Source organism: Loxodonta africana, chromosome 19 (genome assembly GCF_030014295.1).
Source record: "Loxodonta africana isolate mLoxAfr1 chromosome 19, mLoxAfr1.hap2, whole genome shotgun sequence".
In the NCBI taxonomy this organism is placed as follows: Eukaryota; Metazoa; Chordata; class Mammalia; order Proboscidea; family Elephantidae; genus Loxodonta; species Loxodonta africana.
In genome coordinates, this window is record NC_087360.1 from 22,665,275 (window position 1) to 22,687,012 (window position 21,738).

Sequence of the window (21,738 nt, forward strand, 5' to 3'; positions counted from 1 at the left end):
GGGTTTTCAGGGAGCAGCTGATGGATTTAAACTGCTGCCCTTTTGGTTAGCAGCCAAGTTCTTAACCACTATCCACAAGGGCTCCAGAAGTAGAGTGGTCTTTTTTCTGCTTGGTGTTCTCCAAATTTCTTGGTGATTTCAGGTCTTTCATTATTTTTTGAAAATTCTCAGTCTTTTCCATCCTGTTTACCTCATCTCCTTCTGGGATTCCAATTAATATGTTAGGTCATCTGGTGCTCTTGGATGCTCTTTTCTCTGTGTTTTATTGTCTGTTTTTTAGCCTTTTCCTCTCAGATTGGATAATTTCTACTGATGTATCTTCAAGTTTTTTTTTTTTTTCCCTCTCAGCTGTGTCAGATCTACTGAGAAGCCAGACAAAACCATTATTCATCTCTTATTGGTTTTTTTGTTTTGTTTTGTTTTTTTTAAATATTTCTAACATTTCCATCAGGCTCTTGCTTACAACTTCCATCTCTCTCTCCTAAAATTTCCCGTCTGTTCCTAAATGTTGTCTACCTTTTCCACTAAAGCCTTAACTGTATTAATCATAGTTATTATGTTACTCATACTTATTTTCAATTCCCCATCAGATAGTTCCAACATTTGTGTCATCTGTGAATCTGGTTCTGTTGATTCTTTTGTATCTTGACAGTGGACTTTTTCTTTTCTTCACTTGCATTTTTAAAAAATTTTTTAAAATTTTTATTGTGCTTTAAGTGGAAGTTTACAAATCAAGTAAGTCTCTCATACAAAAATTACTATATACTCCTAGTTGATCTCCCCCTAATGAGGCAGCACACTCCTTCTCTCCACCCTGTATTCCCCGTGTCCATTTTTATTCAGCCAGCTTCTCTCCGCCTCTGACTTCTCATCTCCTCTCCAGACATAGTCTCATATGTCTACTTGAGCCAAGAAGCTCACTCCTCACGATTATCATTTTCTATCTTATAGAAATAAGGTAAGAAATCCCTGTCTGAAGAATTGGCTTTTGGGAATGGTTCTACACTTGGGCTAACAGAGAAGGTCTGAGGACCATAACCTCCGGGGTCCTTCTAGTCTCAGTCAGACCTTTAAGTCTGGTCTTTTTATGAGAATTTGAGGTCTGCATCCCACGGCGTTCCCGCTCCATCAGGGATTCTCTGTTGTGTTTTCTGTCAGGGCAGTCATCGGTTGTAGCCAGTCACCATCTAGTTTTTCTGGTCTCAGGCTGATGTAGTCTCTGATTTATGTGGCCCTTTCTGTCTCCTGGGCTCAAAATTACCTTGTGTCTTTGGTGTTCTTCATTTTCCCTTCCTCCAGGTGGGTTGAGACCAGTTGATGCATCTTAGATGGCTGCTTGCTAGCATTTAAGACCCCAGGTGCCACTGAACAAAGTGGAATGCAGAATGTTTTCTGAATAGATTTTATTATGCCAATTGACCTAGATGTTCCCTGAAACCATGGTCCCCAAACCCCTGCCCCTGCTACTCTGGCCTTCAAAGTGTTCGGTTTATTCAGGAAACTTCTTTGCTTTTGGTTTAGTTCAGTCGTGCTGACCTCCCCTGTATTGTGTGTTGTCTTTCTCTTCACCTAAAATAGTTCTTGTCTACTATTTAATTAGTGAATACCCTTCTCCCACCCTCCCTCCCCACCCTCGTAACCATCAAAGAATATTTTCTTTTTTGTTTAAACTGTTTCTTGAGTTCTTATAATAGTGGTCTCATACAATATTTGTTCTTTTACAACTGACTAATTTCACTCAGCATAACGCTTTCCAGATTCCTCCATGTTATGAGATTTTTCACGGACTCATTGTTCTTTATCGATGTGTAGTAGTGTCCTATAGGGTTGCTATGAGTCGGAATTGACTCGACGGCACTGGGTTTTTTTTTTAATATTCCATTGTGTGAATATACCATAATTTATTTATCCATTCATCCGTTGATGGGCACCTCAGTTGCTTCCATCTTTTTGCTGTTGTAAACAGTGCTGCAGTGAACACGGGCGTGCATACATCTGTTCGTGTAAAGTCTCTTATTTCTCTAGGATATATTCCAAGGAGTGGGATTGCTGGATCATATGGTTGTTCTACTTCTGGCTTTTTAAGGAAGCGCGAAATTGATTTCCAAAGTGGTTGTACCGTTTTACATTCCCACCAGCAGTGTATAAGTGTTCCAGTTTCTCCACAACCTCTCCAACATTTATTATTTTGTGTTTTTTGTATTAACACCAGCCTTGTTGGAGTGAAATGGAATCTCATTGTAGTTTTGATTTGCATTTCTTTAATGGCAGATGATCATGAGCATTTCATCAGTTATCTGTTAGCTACCTGAATGTCTTCTTTAATTAAGTGCCTGTTCATATCCTTTGCCCATTTCTTAATTGAGTTACTTGTCTTTTTGTAGTTGAGTTTTCGCAGTATCATGTAGATTTTAGAGATCAGACGCTGATCAGAAATGTCATAGTTAAAAACTTTTTCGGAGTCTGTAGGTAATCTTTTTACTCTTTTGCTGAAGTCTTTGGATGGGCATAGGTATTTGATTTGTAGGAGCTCCCAGTTATCTGGTTTCTCTTCTGCATTGTTAGTAATGTTTTATATACTGTTTATGCCATGTATTAGGGCTCCTAGTGTTGTCCCTGTTTTTCCTGCCTTGATTTTATATTCAGGTCTTGTGATCCATTTTGAGTTCATTTTTGTGCATGGTATGAGGTGTGGGTCTTGTTTCATTTTTTGGCAGATGGATATCTAGTTATGCCAGCACCATTTGTTAAATAGACTGTCTTTTCCCCATTTAACTGACTTTGGGCCTTTGTCAAATAACAGCTGCTCATATGTGGATGGATTTATGTCTTGATTCTCAATTCTGTTCCATTGGTCTGTGTATCTGTTGTTGTACCAGTCCCAGGCTGTTTTGACTACTATGGCAGTATAATATATTCTAAAACCAGGTAGTGTGAGGCCTCTTACTTTATTCTCCTTTTTAAGTAATGCTTGGCTTACCTGGGACCTCTTTCCTTTCCATATGAAGTTAGTGATTTGTTTTGTCATCTCATTAAAAAATGTCATTGGAATTTGGATCGGAATTGCACCATATCTATAGATGGCTTCTGGTAGAATACACATTTTTACGATGTTGAGTCTTCCTATCCATGAGCAAGGTACGTTTTTCCACTTATGTGGGTGTCTTTTGGTTTCTTAAAGTAGTGTCTTGTAGTTTTCATTGTATAGGTCTTTTATGTCTCTGGTAAGATATATTCCTAAGTATTTTATCTTCTTGGGGGCTACTGTAAATGGTATTGATTGGGTGATTTCCTCTTTGATGTTCTCTTTGTTGGCGTAGAGGAATCCAACTGATTTTTGTATGTTGATCTTGTATCCTGATACTCTGCTGAATTCTTCTATTAGTTTCAGTAGTTTTCTTGAGGATTCTTTAGGATTTTCTGTGTATAAGATCATGTCATCTGCAAATAGAGATACTTTTACTTTTTCCTTACCAGTCTGCATGCGCTTTATTTCTTTATCTAGTCTAATTGCTCTGGCTAGGACCTCCAGCACAGTGTTGAATAAAAGTGGTGGTAAAGGACATCCTTGTCTGGTTCCCTTTATCAAGGGGAATGCTTTTAGACTGTCTCCATTTATGGTGATGTTGGCTTTTGGCTTTGTATAAATGCCCTTTAACATGGTTGAGGAATTTTCCTTCTCTTCCTATTTTCCTGAGAGTTTTTACCATGACTGGGCGTTGAACTTTGAAAAGAGCCTTTTTGGCATCAGTTGATAAAATTATGTGGTTCTTGTCTTTTATTTTATTTATATGATGGATTACATTAGTTGTTTTTCTAATGTTGAACCATCCCTGCATACCTGGTATGAATCCCACTTGGTCATGGTGAATTATTTTTTTGATATGTTGTCGAATTCTTTTGGCTAGAATTTTGTTGAGGATTTTTGCATCTAAGTTCATGAGGGATATAGGTCTGTAATTTTCTGTTTTTGTGATGTCTTTACCTGGTTTTGGTGTGAGGGATATGCTGGCTTCATAGAATGAGTTTGGGAGTATTCTATCCTTTTCTATGCTTTGAAATATCTTTAATAGTAATGGTGTTAACTCTTCTCTGAAAGTTTGGTAGAACTCTCCAGTGAAGCCGTCCGGACCAGGCCTTTTTGTTTGGTTGGGAGTTTTCTGATTACCTTTTCAGTCTCTTCCGTTATGGGTTTATTTAGTTCTTCTACCTCTGTTTGTGTTAGTTTAGGTAGGTAGTGTGTTTCTAGAAATTCATCTATTTCTTCTAGGTTTTCAAATTTGTTAGAGTACAGTTTTTTGTAGTAATCTGATTCTTTTAATTTCAGTTGGGTCTGTTGTGATATCGCCCATCTCATTTCTTATTTGGGTTTTTTGCTTCCTCCTCTGTTTTTCTTTTGTCAGTTTGGCCAGTGGTTTATCAATTTTGTTAATTTTTTCAAAGAACCAGGTTTTGGTCTTGTTAACTCTTTCAGTTGTTTTGGATTTTGTTAAGGCTTGCTTTATGACCTAATATGTAGTTTAATCTGGAGAATGTTCCATGTGTACTGGAAAAGGAAGCATACTTCATTTAATTCTGCTCTAATTTAATTTAGTTGTGTTTCGTTGAATTCTGCTCCAATTTTTATTATTTACTTTCTTCCAGTGCCTGAGGATTTCTTTTGTTGCTCTCTTTTTAGTTGTTCAAGTTGTAGGGATTATTCTTTGATTTTGACCATTTCTTCTTTTTGGATGTGCGCATCTATTGATATAAATTGACCTCTGAGCGCTGCTTTTGCTATGTCCCAAAGATTCTGATAGGAAGTGTTTTCATTCTCAATGGAGTCTATGAATTTCTCTATTCTCTTCTTAATAGTGCCTTCTATAACCCAGTCGTTTTTGAGCAGGCTATTGTTCAGTTTCCAAGTGTTTGACTTCTTTTCCCTGCTTTTTCTGTTATGGACTTCTGCTTTTTTGGCCTTATGGTCAGAGAAGATGCTTTGTAATATTTTGTTGTTTTAGATTCTGTTAAGGCTTCTTTATGACCTAATATGTGGTCTATTCTAGAGACTGTTCCATGTGCTCTGGAAAAGAAAGTATACTTGGCTGCTGTTGGGTGGAGTGTTCTGTATATGTCTGTGAGGTCATGTTGCTTGATTGTGGCATTTAAATCTTCCGTGTCTTTATTAAGCTTTTTTCTGGATGTTCTGTCCTTCACCAAAAGTGGTGTGTTGAAGTCTCCTACTACTGTTGTGGAGCTGTGTATCTCACTTTTCAATACTGTTAGAGTTTATGTATCTTGTAGTCTTCTCATTGGGTGTGTAAATATTTAATATGGTTATATTCTTTTGGTATATTGTCCCTTAATCATTATATAGTGTCCTTCCTTATCCTTTGTGGTGGATTTAACTTTAAAATCTATTTTGTCAGAAATTAGTATTGCCTCTCCTGCTCTTTCTTGATTGTTGTTTTGCTTGATATATATTTTTTCCATCCTTTGAGTTTTAGTTTGTGTTTGTACATCTAAGGTGTGTCTCTTGTAGGCAGCATATACATGGATCGTGTTTTTTTATCCATTCTCCCCACTGTCTGTCTCTTTATTGGTGCATTTACTCCATTTATATTCAGCGTAATTATGGATAGGTATGAGCTTAGTGCTGTCATTTTGATGTCTTTTTTCTGTGTTGTTGACAGTTTCTTTTTCCCACTGAATTTTTTTTAATAATTTTTATTGCGCTTTAAGTGAACGTTTACAAAACAAGTCAGTCTCTCACATATAAACTTATGTACACCTTATGACATACTACCATTTACTCTCCCCCTAATGAGTCAGCCTGCTCCCTCCTTGCAGTCTCTCCTTTCATGACCATTTTGCCAGTTTCTAACCCCCTCTACCCTCCCATATCCCCTCTAGACAGGAGATGCCAACACAGTCTCAAGTGTCCACCTGATACAAGTAGCTCACTCCTCATCAGCATCTCTCTTCAACCCATTGTCCAGTCCAATCCATGTCTGATGAGTTGTCTTCTGGAATGGTTCCTGTCCTGGGCCAACAGAAGGTTTGGGGACCATGACCGCTGGGATTCTAGTCTCAGTCAGACCATTAAGTCTGGTCTTTTTATGAGAATTTGGGGTCTGCATCCCACTGTTCTCCTGCTTCCTCAGGGGTTCTCTGTTGTGCTGCCTGTCAGGGCAGTCATCAGTTACGGCCGGGCACCATCTAGTTCTTCTGGTCTCAGGATGATGTGAGTCTCTGGTTCATGTGGCCCTTTCTGTCTCTTGGGCTCATAATTATCTTGTGACCTTGGTGTTCTTCATTCTCCTTTGATCCAGGTGGGTTGAGACCAATTGATGCATCTTAGATGGCTGCTTGTTAGCATTTAAGACCCCAGATGCCACACTTCAAAGTGGGATGCAGAATGTTTTCTTAATAGAATTTATTTTGCCACTTGACTTAGATGTTCCCTGAAGCCATAGCCCCAAAACCCCCGCCCTTGCTCTGCTGACCCCTTTGAAGCATTCAGTTTATTCAGGAAACTTCTTTGCTTTTGGTCCAGTCCCCCACTGAATTTTTTTGCTGACTATATATTGTCATTTCCTCTCATTTGTTGTTGTTAATTTTCTTTCTGCTGAGTCTTTATTTTTTTATTTTATTTTGATGAGTAGGATTGATAGTCTCCTTTGTGGTTATCTTAATATTTACCCCGTTTTTCTAAGTTTAAACCTAACTTTTTTTTCTTTATATCGCCTGGACTTTCTCTCCGTATGGAAGATCATGACTGCATTTTTTAGTCCCTCTTTATTGCTTCAATGTTGTCGTCTTTTACATAATGACATCACTATTTCCCTGTTTTGAGCGTTTTTTTGTCTTGATTTATTTTTGTGATTTCCCCATCTGGGTTGATATCTGGTTGCTCTGTCCTGTATTCTAGTCTTGGGTTGGTGTCTGATATTACTGATGTTCTAACCAGGGAACTCCGTTTAGTATTTCTTGTAGTTTTGGTTTGGTTTTTACGAATTCCCTAAACTTCTGTTTGTCTGGAAATGTCCTAATTTCACCTTCATAGCTGAGAGAGACAGTTTTGCTGGATATGTGATTCTCGGCTGGCAGTTTTTTTCCTTCATCCCATTGCCTTCTTGCTTGCATGTTTGCTGCTGAGTAGTCCGAGCTTATTCTTATTGACTCTTCTTCACAGGTACCTTTTCGTTTATCCCTAGCTGCTCCTAAAATTCTCTGTCTTTGGTTTCGGCAATTTTGATTATATGCCTTGGTGACTTTCTTTTGAGATCTACCTTATGTGGAGTTCGATGAGCATCTTGGATAGATATCTTCTCATCTTTCACCATATCAGGGAAGTTTTCTGCCAAGAAATCTTCAACAATTCTCTCTGTATTTTCTGTTACCCCTGCCTGTTCTGCTAGTTCAATCACTTCTAGGTTATTTCTCTTTATAGAGTCCCACATGATTCTTACAGTTTCTTCATTTTTTAACATTCTTTTATCTGATTTTTCTTTAAATATATTGGTGCCAAGTGTTTCATCTTCAGTCTCACTAATTCTACCTTCCACTTCCTCAGTCTGCTCCTCTGACTTTCTATTGAGTTGTCTAATTCTGTAATTTTATTGTTAGTCTTCTGAATTTGTTATTGCTGTCTCTCTGTTGATTCTTGCAGCATGTTTAATTTTTCACTATGTTCTCAAATAACCTTTTTAATTTCTTCAACTGCTTTATCTGTGTGTTCCTTGGCTTGTTCTGTGTATTGCCTGATCTCCTTCCTGATGTATTGAAGAGTCCTGTATATTAATCTTTTGCATTCTACATCTGGTAGTTCCGAAGACAATGTCATCCTGAAGATTCCTTGGTTTTTTGTTTTGAGAGCTTGTTGAAGCGATCATGGTCTGCTTTTTTATGTGATTTGATATTGTTGTCTCCGAGCCATCTAGAAGTTATTGTAATAGCTTATGTTTGCTTACTGTATCCTAGCTTCTTGCTTTGTTTTGTTTTGATGTGCCCAATAGACTGATTGAGTGAGCTAGCTTATTTTCGCTTTTGAAGCTCTGACCTCTTGTCACCAGATGGCTAGAGCTGTTACCAGGTATATGAGCCTAGCAGTCCGTTCACTTTTCTTGTATGGATTCAGCTCGGGTGTCCTGGTAGTTGATCGTCAAGTATGTGGTACAGGCTCTGTCCTACAGTCTTAGAGGGGCAGGGGTGATTGGTGTAGGCACAGGTATCTGGTTGCAGCAGATGTCATGCTCTGAACAAGGCAGAGGGCTGACAACCATCCCCCGATTGTCTGTGAGGAAAGCGCATCCCTGTTCCCTAGAATGCACAGGTGGGTGGGTTCTGCGAATGGACCATGGGTATCAATGCTTTTAGTTGTAAGTACTGGGAAGCACCACTTGTCCTTGGACCCCTGTCACAGGTGGCTAGGTGACTTGGGTGGAGCCACCAGTCCTTAGGTCACTGATGCAGTTAGAGGAGGACCCTGTTAAATAGGCAAAGCGGTGTCAGACATCAAACACCCACCTCTCCACTGCACAGCTGGAAGTGTTGCAGTCTGCCAACAAGGGCCTATTCTCCTGAAATGGGGCTGCACAGGTCTGTGTAGAGGTGATAGGTATTCAAAGTCTTCAGACCATTTGTGCCTGGACAGGAGCCACTTCTGTCCTGAGCTCCCCAGCTTAGTGGAGCTGGCAGATTATCTTTTCCCCCAATTGTTAATTTATTCCTTCTCCAAGGCTAGAAGAATGGCTCCGGGCATGCAACAGGACCTATCTCGGGCCCAGAGAAATCGACAGCCACTGAAGCCAGCTTGGGGGCTGGGGATATGATAAAATAAAAGCAAGTACTTAGCTTTTGCTGAGGGTGCCGTTCTCTGGTTCCAGAGGCATGAGTAGGCTGTGTGGCTTGATGTATTCCCCTGAGGAAACTGTGTCCAGAATGATATCGTCAGCCCCTCAGGGGTCGCTCCAGGGCATCGTGCCTGAGGGTTCCCGCTGCTTCTGAACTGTCCTTCTCTCCCCCTGCCTCTCAGTCCGTTTTCTGACTTTGCCTTTGATGTATAGGGCTCCTAGCTTGTCATATATTTAATCATTTCACTTGCTTTTTGTGGTCTTTGTTGTAAGAGGGATCACCTGAAGTATCTGACTCCTCCACTATCTTGGCCCCACATCCTTTTATTTATTTATTTTTTTAAGTGAATACCAGATATGTGTAGAACAGAAGAAACCAAACTAGACAATTCGTGTGCTTGAAATGGGCTTCCACTTCTGCTTCTAGGCTGTTAGTATGGGAAGTTGAGTTAGTCTAGTCAGAAATTGATCTGCGTTTTGGGTTTTGTTGTTGCTATGGCTACCTTTAGTATCTGGCTTCAAATTCCAGTAGTGTTATCTTGTGCTTAGAGTGGGAGCTGGTTTGTTGGAAGGTTTGCCCTCAATATTGAAGCTGCATCTTCAGCTTGAGGCCTTTTGTCACCTCAGGAAGGTCTCTCTCCATGTTCTTGCCTCAGGAAAAGCCCTGTGGAGCACAGTTCTATTCTGATGCACGTGGGGTTGCCATGAGTTTGAGCTGACTCCATGGCAACTGTTTTTTTCCTTCCAGTTATTTATGTTTATTATATTGTACAGTAGAAATGCTGTGTGATGGTGGCTACTGTGCGTCTCCTCCCAGTTCCAGCTCAGTGACACCATGTTGGTAGCTTGCTGTTGGCCACGGTGGGGAGTATCTATGCCAAAACTAAAATTAGCAAGGCTACAATGAGGGCTTTTCCCCCAGAAAGCAGTTGTTAAACTTTACCAGAGCACCACTGCAGGGGGGGGAGGGTGGTGGAGAACGGAAGGAGATGGACACCTTTTACTGAGCTGCACAGCTGCCTTCAGATGGGCTGGCTCTGCAGTGTCAGAGCAGTTGTACCTAGATTGCTTCTCTGTGGGGGTCCCATCCACTGACAGGAGATGAGCCCCAGGGAGCACTTCCACATGGGAGGGGGTGTGGTTCACGCTCCTACCCTCTCTCCCTCCTCCCCTTAGAGCGGAGCCAGGACAGCACAGCTGTAGCACTCTCAGACTCCAGCTCAACGCAGGACTTCTTCAGTGAGCCTACCAGCTCAATGGAGGGCTCCCGGAAGTCCTACGCCACTGAGAAGAGGTTGCCCACTCCCAGTTCCCAGGCAGGACTGACCAGTAAAGACCTGCAGGGGACCACAGAGGAAAGAGGTAGGAAGACTTACTTGAGTGTGTTAGAGCTGCTTGTGGTGCCCTGTGGTGGTCTGGACTGGCTGGCTGGGGGTGCATGAGATGTCAGTAGACTGGCTGGGGGTGCCCATGTGATGGGGGCTATTAAGCCAAGAGCAGCCACCTCCCGCCTCTGGCCTAACCAGCCTTGCTTGGGCTTGCAGACATGTGAGGAACATCCTTTCATTCTGACCAAATTGTGAGCAGTGTGTGGGTTCACCACTGGTCAAGAGAGGTGGGGGACCAAGGGGCCTGGCAGGAACTGGGGAGCCTGGAGTGAAGCCTCTTGCTTCCCCTGGCATGTCCTCCCTGTGAGCCCACTCCTAGTACTGCAGGGAGAAGTCGATGGAATTCCTAGGTGCAGTAGTGATCTGTCTGAGCCAATGCGTAGCAGACAGTATAGAGGAGCTGGTGCCGGGCCTTGACCAACAGCTCTCTCCACTCTCCGCCACCCACCCTGGGTTCCCAGTGGACACCAGCCCAAGCCACCACAGCCTCTAGGATGCAGCAGCTCCTGATCTTCCTACGGAGAGCCAGGGGTCGACACTTTGCCACCAGATGATGGTGCAGCGGTGTGTACCCTTCCTGTGCTTCCACACTGCTCCAGCAGACCCTGCTCCTTTGCACCCTTAGGTTACCCAGGATCAATGTCATGCACTTCTGTCTATGTATTAGGCAGCAGGGACGGAGTCCTGGTCTTGGCTGGGCTCTGACAGCACGCAATGCTGCTGTGGTCCCCCCGAGAGGCCTGGCTTGTCTGGCCAGGCATATCCGCAGGTGCCACTCTGGGTCCCGCAGGCATGCACTGTCCTGCCTTCGCTTCTTAGGCCTCACCAGATTTCATCTTACTGCCACTCTATCTACTCTGGGCCCCCAGGAGAAAAGCTCCCCGGTGACTGCTGCAGGGGTCAGGGCTTCAAAAAACGTGTACAGTGTGAATGCAAAAACAGTGAAGATTTATTTGTCTAATCGAAAAAAAATCACCATTCTACCACCTAACACAAGCCTTTCATTGTCCTCTGCCAACTCTACGCTCCTCCAGCCACACCCATACTCTGTTAAGCTTAGAGAGCAGCAGGTAAGACCCAGAGGAGTTGTCCACCTTTGGGGTCCATGCAGTGGACCAGGGCCTGGCCTCCAGCCTCCTGGCCTGGCTCTCCCTGCCAGCTGGGCCTCCTCATCCTGGGACCACCAAACTATGGCCAAGCTGCCCCTGTCCAGCTCAGGGCTCCTTCCCCAGAGCAGACCCCACCATCATGAGGCCTGTGAGCACCTCAGGGCAGGGCAAGGAGTGGACGGTGTACAGGCAGCCCCAGGGCCCCTGCCCTACCCACCCTGCCTGCCTGTCCTTTGTGGGGATACCCTCTCTGGGCTCAGGCAGTGGGGTTTGAGTGAGAGGATTTTGGAAGTCAGGAGAGGGAAACTTGCAGTCCCTGCTAGGCAGAGTTAGAGTCAACTTCTCAGCTGTCAGAGGCATTCAGGACCTGTGCCTCGTGCAAGTTCCTCAGAGGCAGGTCTGTACCTTGTTTGTCTGGTCAGATCCCACAGCTTCCAGGAAGCCCACTGGATGTGGGGGGAGTGTCCAATGGCAGTTGTTCCGCTCACTGTGCACCATGCTGTAGCCAGTCCTTGCAGTGAAGGGGTTTTGCCACCTTCCCACAGCCAGGCTTTGTGTGGATCCTCTTGGTGAGGACACACAGTGGGGGCTGGTTTGCAGCCCACCCCTCCTTCCACCCAGGCCCATATGGAGGGTGTGGTGACTTGGCGAGGTTCACTTAGCAGTCGGTGTGGGCACATGCCGGCTCAACCCTCTTCGGTCACCTAGGGTTTTGGGGAGGCCCATCTCTCTTGGCCCTCTGCAGGCCACCTAGGCCCTGAGTACTTCAGGTCCTAACTCTCTCTGGGGTTGCTCTTTTCTTTGTCTCAGTATGTTCAGCATCTATCTCCAGCTCTTGAAATTGCTTCTTGCCCCCGTGCCTGCTTTCCATGAATAGTGTATTCTGTGTGTCCGTGTCCCAGTGCTCAGTGCCTTGTTTGATCTTCATCCAGGGTCCCTGTCGCCGGTACCCATCGCAGGGCTGGCCAGAATCACTGCTCAGATGGTGTTTGCTGAGCCACATTTTGAATGCGCCTTTGTACTGAATGCACTAGAAGGTTGGCACGTTTGAGAGCCAGGCGGTGGTGTCCCCTGTGAGCTGCATACCTGTCACTGGTTGGGCTGCGTGAGAGGAGAGCAGAGTGCTGCAATCAGATGTGACCTTCCGTTATTCCTCCCTTCCTTCCATCAGGCTTCACATGTGGGGTGGACCTGGGGTGGAGTCAGGGAGACCCTTTGATAATGCAGCCTAGAGAGCAGGACCCCGGAGGTGGTAGGCTTTGAAGAGGAGGGAACCCAGAGGCACATCAGGAGGGATGAAAGCCAGTAGGGAGGGAGCGCAGGGCATCTAGGAGGAGCAGCACAGAGTGGGGAGCCTGCAGGTGACCCTCCGAGTGGCTGGTCACAGGGCACCAGGCCAGGAGGGTAGCTGGGAAGGGTGGTGGCAGGTGGCTTTGTGGGCCCTGCTGAAAGCTTGGCTCCATTTTGGCAGCTGAGGGGAGCACAGAGTGACCCCTCGGATTTTCTCTCAGTGAAGAGGATTTCTCTTAGTTTCCCGGCTCCTGCTACTGTGGGGAAGAACCACCGGGACTGAGGGTGGGTAGGTCTCCACCAAGTGCAGGCTAGGGGTACCCAACACCTCGCTTTGATGCTTGCCTTCATTCTCCTTCTCCTGGGGCACACAGTATCCATCTTCTGTAGCCAAGGGGCCTACGCCTCAGAGACCAGCCTGGAGTCACCCCAGTCCACTGTGCATGGTCCTGGACAGCCTCCGGCCTTCTGCTGCCTGGCCCGGCCTTCCCATGCCTCCTGGCCGTATGGTCCCTGAGGGAGCAGGCCAGAGTGCTGGGAATGAGTGTACTGCCAAAGTGGCTGTGGGAGCCATCAGTCCACATAAGTGCAGCCCTGGGGCAGGTGTGGCCCAGATACACCCATCCGCGTGTGGCTTCTATGATGGTGGTGGCCACACTTGCCCTTTGTGGAGTGCTCTACCTGCACCTGCACAGCTGGGGGCGGGAAAGTCCCTGGACCCTAGTGGGGGAGCACAAGGGCCTGGGCCGAAGCACTGCTCACCACAGCCCCTGGGGCCCAGTGGCCCTTCTGCTGTGTCAGTGGAGATGCCCCACCTCACAGGTACAGAGTCCAGTGCCCATTCAGCAGGGGCTCTGGCCACTGTGTGGTAACCAGTGGTGGATCACTGTAGCAGGGTCTGAACCGAGCTGACCTTTTTCTTCTCGACTGCAGGAAAAACCGAAGAGTCCTTGGAGAGCACGGAGGGCTTCCAGGCAGCAGATCAGGGCGGCCAGAAACCTGCTGCAGAGCCCCCCACGTCTGCCTGCCACCCCACCAAGCCTGCAGTGTCTACCCCTTCCGCATGGGAGGGCAAGAGGAGAGGGGACCCTGTCGGGGAGCCAGCGGCCTTCCCACAGGGGCTGCCAGCCAATGTAGAGGAACAGCGCCAGTTCCTCACGGAACAGTGCATCGCCTCCTTCCGCCTGTGCCTCAGCCGCTTCCCCCAGCACTACAAGAGCCTCTACCGGCTGGCCTTCCTCTACACTTACAGCAAGACGCACCGGGTAAGGGGCTACCAGGGCTTGGTGAGCAGACTGGAGACAGCGGATTATGCTTTGGAGAAGGCCTCGTTTGGGCAGTAGTAATTGTGGGGATGGGAAAGTAGAAATGTGGGCAAGGGACAGGGGCAGCAAGGATGGCCAGTGTGGGAAAGGCTCAAGGGCAGGACCCTAGGCTTAGGCACATGCTTGGGATAAGGATGAGGGACAGCAAGCCCACTGGCCCTCCCATGTGAGGTCTTGCCTGGGGCCTCTCTTTGCCTAGGGCTGGGCTCCCCTCCCCTGCTGTTCCTCTGTCCTCCTCCCATGTCCTGGGCCCTCTATTGCCTTGCTGCACTAGACTGCGCTCACCTGGCCTCGTTCCTCTGGCTGCAGCCCGTGGAGGCATTCTTGTCATCCCCCTGCCCTGGACTCACCCTTGGGTGCCACTGCCTGGACTGTCTTCACAGCTCTGCTTCATGGTGGTGCAGACAGCAACCTCCAGCTCTTCCTGAAAAGCAGATAGCGGAGCGTCTTAACAGATGTGCCCGGGGGCCAAGGGCTCCCAGAGCACCCCCAGATCTCCTCTGTGGGCAGTTAGCACTTGGAAGGGATGCAGCACGCTGTGGTTCCTCCCATCACTCTTTGCTGTGTAGGTGGCACTGGGGGGACAGCATCAGAGTCAAGACCTCTCCTACAGAGTTGCAGCCTAAGCAAGAGCATATTATAAAATGAGAAACAGAGTAAGCAAAGAACAACAGGTGCCCGGCAGGGCAGGTGTTGCTGGGGCTCTGAGAGGCACCTTTTATGCTGAAACCTGTAGGGTGACTGTGAAGGGAGAGCACCAGACACAGCAAGCGGCACAGGCAACTGTGGTGGGGGGACCCAGGGAAGGCTTTGTGGGCAGGGCCCATCAGGGCAGGCATCAGGGTTCTGGCTGTGTGCCACTGAGCAGCCCCGCTTCTGGTCTGCTCTTGTCTGACCCTACCACACAGTCAGGTCCTGCTGGCTCCCCTGGGCCACCTCTTCACTCTTGGGACTTTTGAAGAACCAGGATGGGCGGTTGGCCAGAGACCGACCTAGCTTGGCACTGGTTATGTGTCAGGAAGGTGCTGTTTGACAGAATTCTATCTGGGAAATGAGATGGTACCTGGCACACAGTGGGAAATGCTGGAACATCGTGTGGTGTTGGGTTTTTTCAGACCCAACAAGCAGGCATCCACATCTTATTCCTGATCTTATGGGGAAAGCTTTCAGTCTTTTTCCATTGTGCGTGGTGTTAGCTGTGAGTTTTTCATAAATGCCCTTTATCATTCTGAGAAATATCCTTTCTGTTCCTAGTAATTTGTTGAGTGTATTTATTGTGAAAGGGTGTTGGATTTTGTCAGATGCTTTTTTTTTTTTTATCAATTGAAATGATTTTGTGTTTTTTTTTTTCCTTCATTCTATTATTGTGGTATAGTACATTGGTTGATTTTCTTATGTTGAACCACCCTTTCATTCCAGGAATGATTCCCATTTGGTCATGATGCATAATTCTATTTATATGTTTGGATTGGGCTTGTTAATATTTTGTTGAGAATGTTTACATCTGTACTTATAAGGGATATTGTTCTGTAGTTTTCTTGTAGTGTCTTTATCTGGCTTTGGAATCAGAATAATGCTGGTCTCATAGAATGAGTTAGAAAGTGTTCTCTCCATTTCTATTTTTCAGAAAAGTTTGAGATGGTTTGGTGTTAATTCTTTAAATGTTTGGTAGAATTCACCAGTGAATCTATCTGGTCCTGGAATTTCTTTGTTGGGAGGTTTTTTTATTACTGATTTAGTCTCTTCAGTTGTTACAGGTATACTGAGATTATCTCTTTGTTCTTGAATCAATTTAGGTAATTTATATATTACTAGGAATTTGTCCAGTTCGCCTAGATTATCTAGTTTGTTGAAATACAGTGGTTCATCATATGCTCTTATAATCCTTTTTATTTCTGGGTGGGCCATCCTTTCCTGTTTTTTTGTATGCTTTGTAGTTCTTTTTTTTTTTTCATTAATTTCTATAGAACCAGTCGTAACGTCCCTACATTCATTTCTGATTTTAGTGATTTAAGTTTTTTCTCTTTTCTTCAGTCTAGCTAAAGGTTTATTAATTTTAGTGACCTGCTCAAAGAATCAGCCTCTGATTTTGTCGATTCTATTTCATTTATCTGCGCACTATTCTTCATCATTTTCTTCCTTTTGCTAGCTTTGGGCTTTGTTTTTCGTTTTCTAGTCCTGCTCCCTACTCCAAAGTGTAAAGCTATCTTCTTTTTTTTTTTTAATGTAGGCATTTATTAGCTACAGATTTACCTCTGAGCACTGCCTTTCCTGTGTCCCATAAGTTTTGGCCTGTTGGATTTTCATTTGTTCCTAAGTTATCTTCTAATTTCCCTTGTGATTTCTTCTTTGATCCATTGGTTGTTTAATACTGTGTTGTTTTATTTCCACATGTATGCAAATTTTCCAGTTTTCCTTCTGTTACTGATTTCTAGTTTTATTCTCTTGTGATTGGAGAAGATACTTTGTGTGATCCCAACCTTTTTAATTTATGTAGACTTGTTTTGTGACGTAACATATGGGCTGTCCTTGAGAATAATCCATACGCACTAGATAAGGTGTTCTCCTGTTGTTGGGTAGAGTGTTCTATAGATCTTTGTTAGGTCTAGTTGCTTTATATTGTTGCTATAGTCCTCCGTTTTCTTATTGATGTTCTTTTTGGATGTTCTGTCCATTAATGAATATACTGTATCGAAGTATCCAATTCTTATTGTAGAACTGTCTATTTGTCCCTTCAATTCTGTCAGTGTTTGCGACATGTATTTTTGGGACTTGTTTTTGTTGTAAGGTGTATATGTATTTATAATTGTTATATGTTTTTGATGAATTGACCCTTTTATCATTACATAAGGCCCTCCTTTATCTCTCAACAGTTTTTTACTTAAAAAACCCATTGCCATCGAGTCGATTCCGACTTCTATTTTAGTATAGCCATCCCAGGTTTCTTTTGATTCCTTTTTATGGAATAGTTTTTCCATCCTTTCACTTTCAACCTATCTGTGCCTTTGGATCTAAAGGGAGTCTCTTGCAGACAGCATATAGATGAATCATGTTTTTTTATTCATTCTGCCACTCTTTGCCTTTTGATTGGGAAGTTTAATCCATTTCCATGTAAATTAATTACCAGCAATGAAGGACTTGGTTCTTTCATTTGGTATTTTTTTTCTGTGTCTTATACCTTTTTTTTTGTCTCTTATTTCCTCCAACACTGCCTTCTTTTGTGTTTGATTTGATTTTTGAAGTGAACCCTTTTGTTTCTTTTTGCTTATATTTTTTAGATATTTTCTTTGTGGTTACTATAGGTATTACATATAACGTCCTAACAAACCTAAATTTATAACAATTTAGTTTAAATTGATACTGCCCTTAGGCTGGGTTCTCTAGAGAAGCAAAACTAGTAAAGCGTATAAGTATATATATTAAAAAACCAAACCTGTTGCTGTCGAGTCGATTCCAAATCATAGCAACCCTATAGGACAGAGTAGAACTGCCCCATAGGGTTTCCAAGGAGTGCCTGTTGGAGTCAAACTGCCAGCCTTTTGGTTAGCAGCCAAACTCTTAACCGCTACGCCACCAGGGTTTCCATAAATACATATAGAGAGATTTATAGCAAAGAAATGGCTCACCCAGTTGTAAAGGCTAGAAAGTCCCAAGTCCGTGGGTCAGACTGGAGGCTTCTCCTGGCTCACAGGCTGCGGAGACTGACGAATCCCAAGATCGAAAGGCAAGAGAGCAGGTAAGCTGTCCCAAGAACCAGAGGTCAGATGAACAGGAGCCAGCTGCAGGTTCCAGAGTGAGCAAAAGCCTGCAAGCCTTTCCAGAAAGCCCACCTATATTGGGCACAGGCCACACCCCCAAGGAAACGCCCTTTCACTTGACTGGCTACTCACAGCAGATCCCATCATGAAGATGATCACATTATATCAGATCTCACCATGGAAGTGATTACGTCATTATAGGACAGCCAAACTATCATAACTGCCAAACCACTGAGAATCACGGCCTAGCTAAGTTGACACACAACCTTAACGATCACAAATACCAACTTAATTTTAATAAAATAGCATACTAAAATGTCTGTTCCTATACAGCTCCCTAAAAAACCACCCTTAATGTCATTGTGTACCTAGTAACTTAAATTTGTAATTACTTTTTGTGCATTTTCCTTTTGCATCATGTAGGTTATAACAAGTAGAGTTACCAACCAAAAATACAATAAACTGGCCATTATATCTTCTGATGAAATTAATTACCTTTACCGTAGATCTTTATTTCCCCATATGACTTTGAGTGGCGAAGTGTTTAAGAGCTCAGGCTTCTAACCAAAAGGTTGGCAGTTTAGATCCACAGGTGGCTCCGTGGAAACCCTATGGGGCAGTTCTGCTCTGTACTATGGGGTAGTTCTGCTCTGTACTATGGGGTGGCTATGAGTCAGAATCTACTCATCGGCACACAACAGCAACAATGGCTTTGAGTTACTGTCTAATGTCTTTTCATTTTAACCTCAAGGACTCGTTTTAGCATTTCTTATAGGGTAGGAAACCCTGGTGGTATAGTGGTTAAGTGCTACGGGTGCTAACCAAAGGGTCAGCAGTTCGAATATGCCAGGTGCTCCTTGGAAACTCTATGGGGCAGTTCTACCCTGTCCTATAGGGTCGCTATGAGTTGGAATTGACTCGATGGCACTGGGTTTGGTTTTTTGGTTTTTATAGGGTAGGCCTATCGGTAACTCACTCTCTCATTTTTTATTAACCTGGGAATGTCTTAATTTCGCCCTCATTTTTGAAGGGCAGTTTGGTGGATATAGAATTCTTGGTGGACAGTTTTTTTTCTTTTCCTTTCAGCACTTTAAGTATGTCATGCCAGTGTCTTCTGATCTTTCTGGTTTCTGCTGAAGAAATCAGATAATGTTTTTGAGTATCCCGTGTATGTGACAATTCACTTGTCTCTTGCCACATTCAGGATTCTGTTTTTGTCTTTGGTTTTTGACAGTTTGATTATAATCTGTCTCAGTTTTTTTTTTTTTGCAGTGTGGATTTCTTCGAGTTTATCCTACTTTGGGTTCGTTGAGCTTCTAGAGTGTGTAGATGCATGTCTGTCATTAAATTTAGGAAGTTTCCGCTATTATTTTTTTTTGAATATTCTTTCTACCCATTTGGTATGTTTGATGGTGTCCCACAAGTTCCTTAGGCTTGGTTTACTTTTCTTTATTCTTTTTGTCCTCAGACTCAATTTCATTTTTCTTATCATCAAGCTCACTGATTGTTTCTTCTGCCTGCTCAGATCTGCTGTTGAATACCTCTAGTAAATTTTTCATTTTCGTTATTGTGTTTTTCAGCTTCAGAATTTCTGTTGGGTTCCTTTTTTATAATTTTTACCTTTTTATTAATAGTCTCATTTTGTCTTCCATCATTTCCTGCTTTCCTTTAGTTCTTTGTTTTCTTTTAGCTCTTTGAACATATTCAGTACAGCTGTTTTAAACTCCTCGTCTAGTAAGTCTATTTTCTGGGTTTCCTCAGGGATGGCTTCTGTTGCTTTATTTTGTTCCTTTAGTGGAGCATTCTTTCCTTTGTATGTCTTGTGTTGTTTTGCTGAAAACTGGGCATTTGAATAGTATAGTAAGGAAGTAGCATATGATCAAGAACCGATGGTACTGAAGGAAGAAGTCCAAGCTGCACTGAAGGCAATGGTAAAAAACAAGACTCCAGGAATTGACAGAATACCAATTGAGATGTTTCAACAAACAGATGCAGTGCTAGAAGCGCTCACTCGTCTATACTGAGAAATTTGGAAGATGGCTACCTGGCCAACCAACTGGAAGAGATCCGGATTTGTGCCCAATCCAAACAAAGGTGATCTAACAGAATGCAGAAATTTCGAACAATATCATTAATGTCATACACAAGTAAAATTTTGCCGAAGGGCCATTCAAAAGCAGTTGCAGCAGTACATCAGCAGGGAGCTGCCAGAAATTCAAGCTGTATTCAGAAGAGGACATAGAACGAGGGATATCATTACTGATGAAGCTTGGCTGAAAGCAGAGAATACCAGAAAGATGTTTACCTGTGTTTTATTGACTGTGCAAAGGCTATGTGGATCATAACAAACTACGGATTACATTATGAAGAAAAGGAATTCCAGAACACTTAATTGTGCTCATGAGGAACCTGTACATAGACCAAGAGGCAGTCGTTTGAACAGAACAAGGGGATACTTACTGCATGGTTTAAAATCAGGAAAGGTGTGCATCAGGGCTGTATCCTTTCACCAAATGTATTCAATCTGTATACTGAGCAAATAATCCAAGAAGTTGGACTATATGAAGAACAGGGCATCAGGATTGGAGGAAGATTCATTAACAATCTGCGATATGCTGGTGATACAACCCTGGTTGCTGAAAGTGAAGAGGACTTGAAGCACTTATTTGATGAAGATCAAAGACCACAGCCTTCGGTATGAATTACACCTTAACGTAAAGAAAACAAAAATCCTAACAACTAAACCAATAAGCAACATTGTGATAAACAGAGAAAAGATTGAAATTGTCAAGGATTTCATTTTACTTGGATCCACAATCAACGCCCACGGAAACAACAGTCAAGAAGTGAAACATTGCATTCGGCAAATCTATTGCAAAAGTGTTAAAAACCAAAGATGTCGCTTTAAGGACTAAGGTACACCTTGACCCCAAGCCATGATGCTTTCAGTCACCTCATATGTGTGCAAAAGCTGGACAATGAATAAAAAAGGCCGAAGAAGAATTGATGCCTTTGAATTACAGTGTTGGTGAAGAATATTGAATATACCGTGGAAGAATGAATAAATTCTGTCTTGGAAGAAGTACAACCAAAATGAACCTTAGAAGGAAAGATGACAAGACTTGTCTCACATACTTTGGACATGTCATCAGGAGGGACCAATCCCTGGAGAAGGACGTCAGGCTTGGTAATTAGAGGATCAGCAAAAAAGAGGAAGACCCTCAATGAGATGGCTTGGCAGTGGCTGCAACAGTGGGCTCAAGCCTAACAATTGTGAGGATAGCACAGGACCAGGCAGCATTTCCTTCTGTGGTACATAGGGTCACAATGAGTCAGAACCGACTTGATAGCACCTAACAACAACAACAACAACTGTGGAAACCAGATTATTCCTTTTCTCCAGGATTTGCTGGGTTTTTTTGTTTGTTTATTGTTGAAGGCAGTTGTAGTCAATTTGTTAGTGACTTTCCCTGTTTTTGCAAAAACTGTCTTCCTGGATGTGTGTGGTTACTGAAGTCACTGTTCTTTAGCTTGTGTTCAGGTAATGTTTTTATAGAGAACAAAGCATAATAAAAAAAATACCTCTCCCTGCTTTGCAGGTTGGCTCTTCACTGGGCACTCCTTCAACACTTAGCCAGGCTTGCACTGGACCTAGGGATCAGCCCCAGATGAAAATGTAGGGTCTTCTCAAGTATTTTTTGAACACACGTCTTGCCCTGGGCATGTACGTAGGTTTCTGAATTCCCCTGTATACATAAATTCTTTTGAATGTCCTAATTTTCCAAAGATTTCTCTTCCTAGGCTTTGCCCATAGTTGTTTTTCATTTGTGCCCTACAGCATCACAGAATCTCAGATGATGTAAGTTAGTTGTTTTCAGACTTTTTAAAGCCGTAGACCTCTTTCAAACAAAGTCTGACCTGGAACCCAGCATCCCAAAGCAGATGAACATGGAGACGCTCTAGATGACATTGGGTGGCAGGTCCCTGGCCCTGGAACTGAGCCTCCCCCGACCACCTCCTCCTCCAGTGTTAGC

The 21,738-nt window shown here is 43.7% G+C and overlaps 1 protein-coding gene across 7 annotated transcripts in view; it reads left to right on the forward strand.

Annotated features, from left to right (window-relative positions):
* Positions 1-21,738, forward strand: part of CABIN1 (calcineurin binding protein 1) — a 192,771-nt gene that overhangs the window by 117,457 nt on the left and 53,576 nt on the right. For 6 of the 7 annotated variants that reach the window (XM_064272401.1, XM_064272405.1, XM_064272402.1 and 3 more), the window contains 2 exons: positions 10,011-10,196; positions 13,555-13,886. In XM_064272401.1, the coding sequence (XP_064128471.1) occupies positions 10,011-10,196; positions 13,555-13,886 (518 nt within the window). The remainder of the gene's footprint in view (positions 1-10,010; positions 10,197-13,554; positions 13,887-21,738) is intronic. The other variant, XM_064272406.1, reaches the window with a different exon arrangement.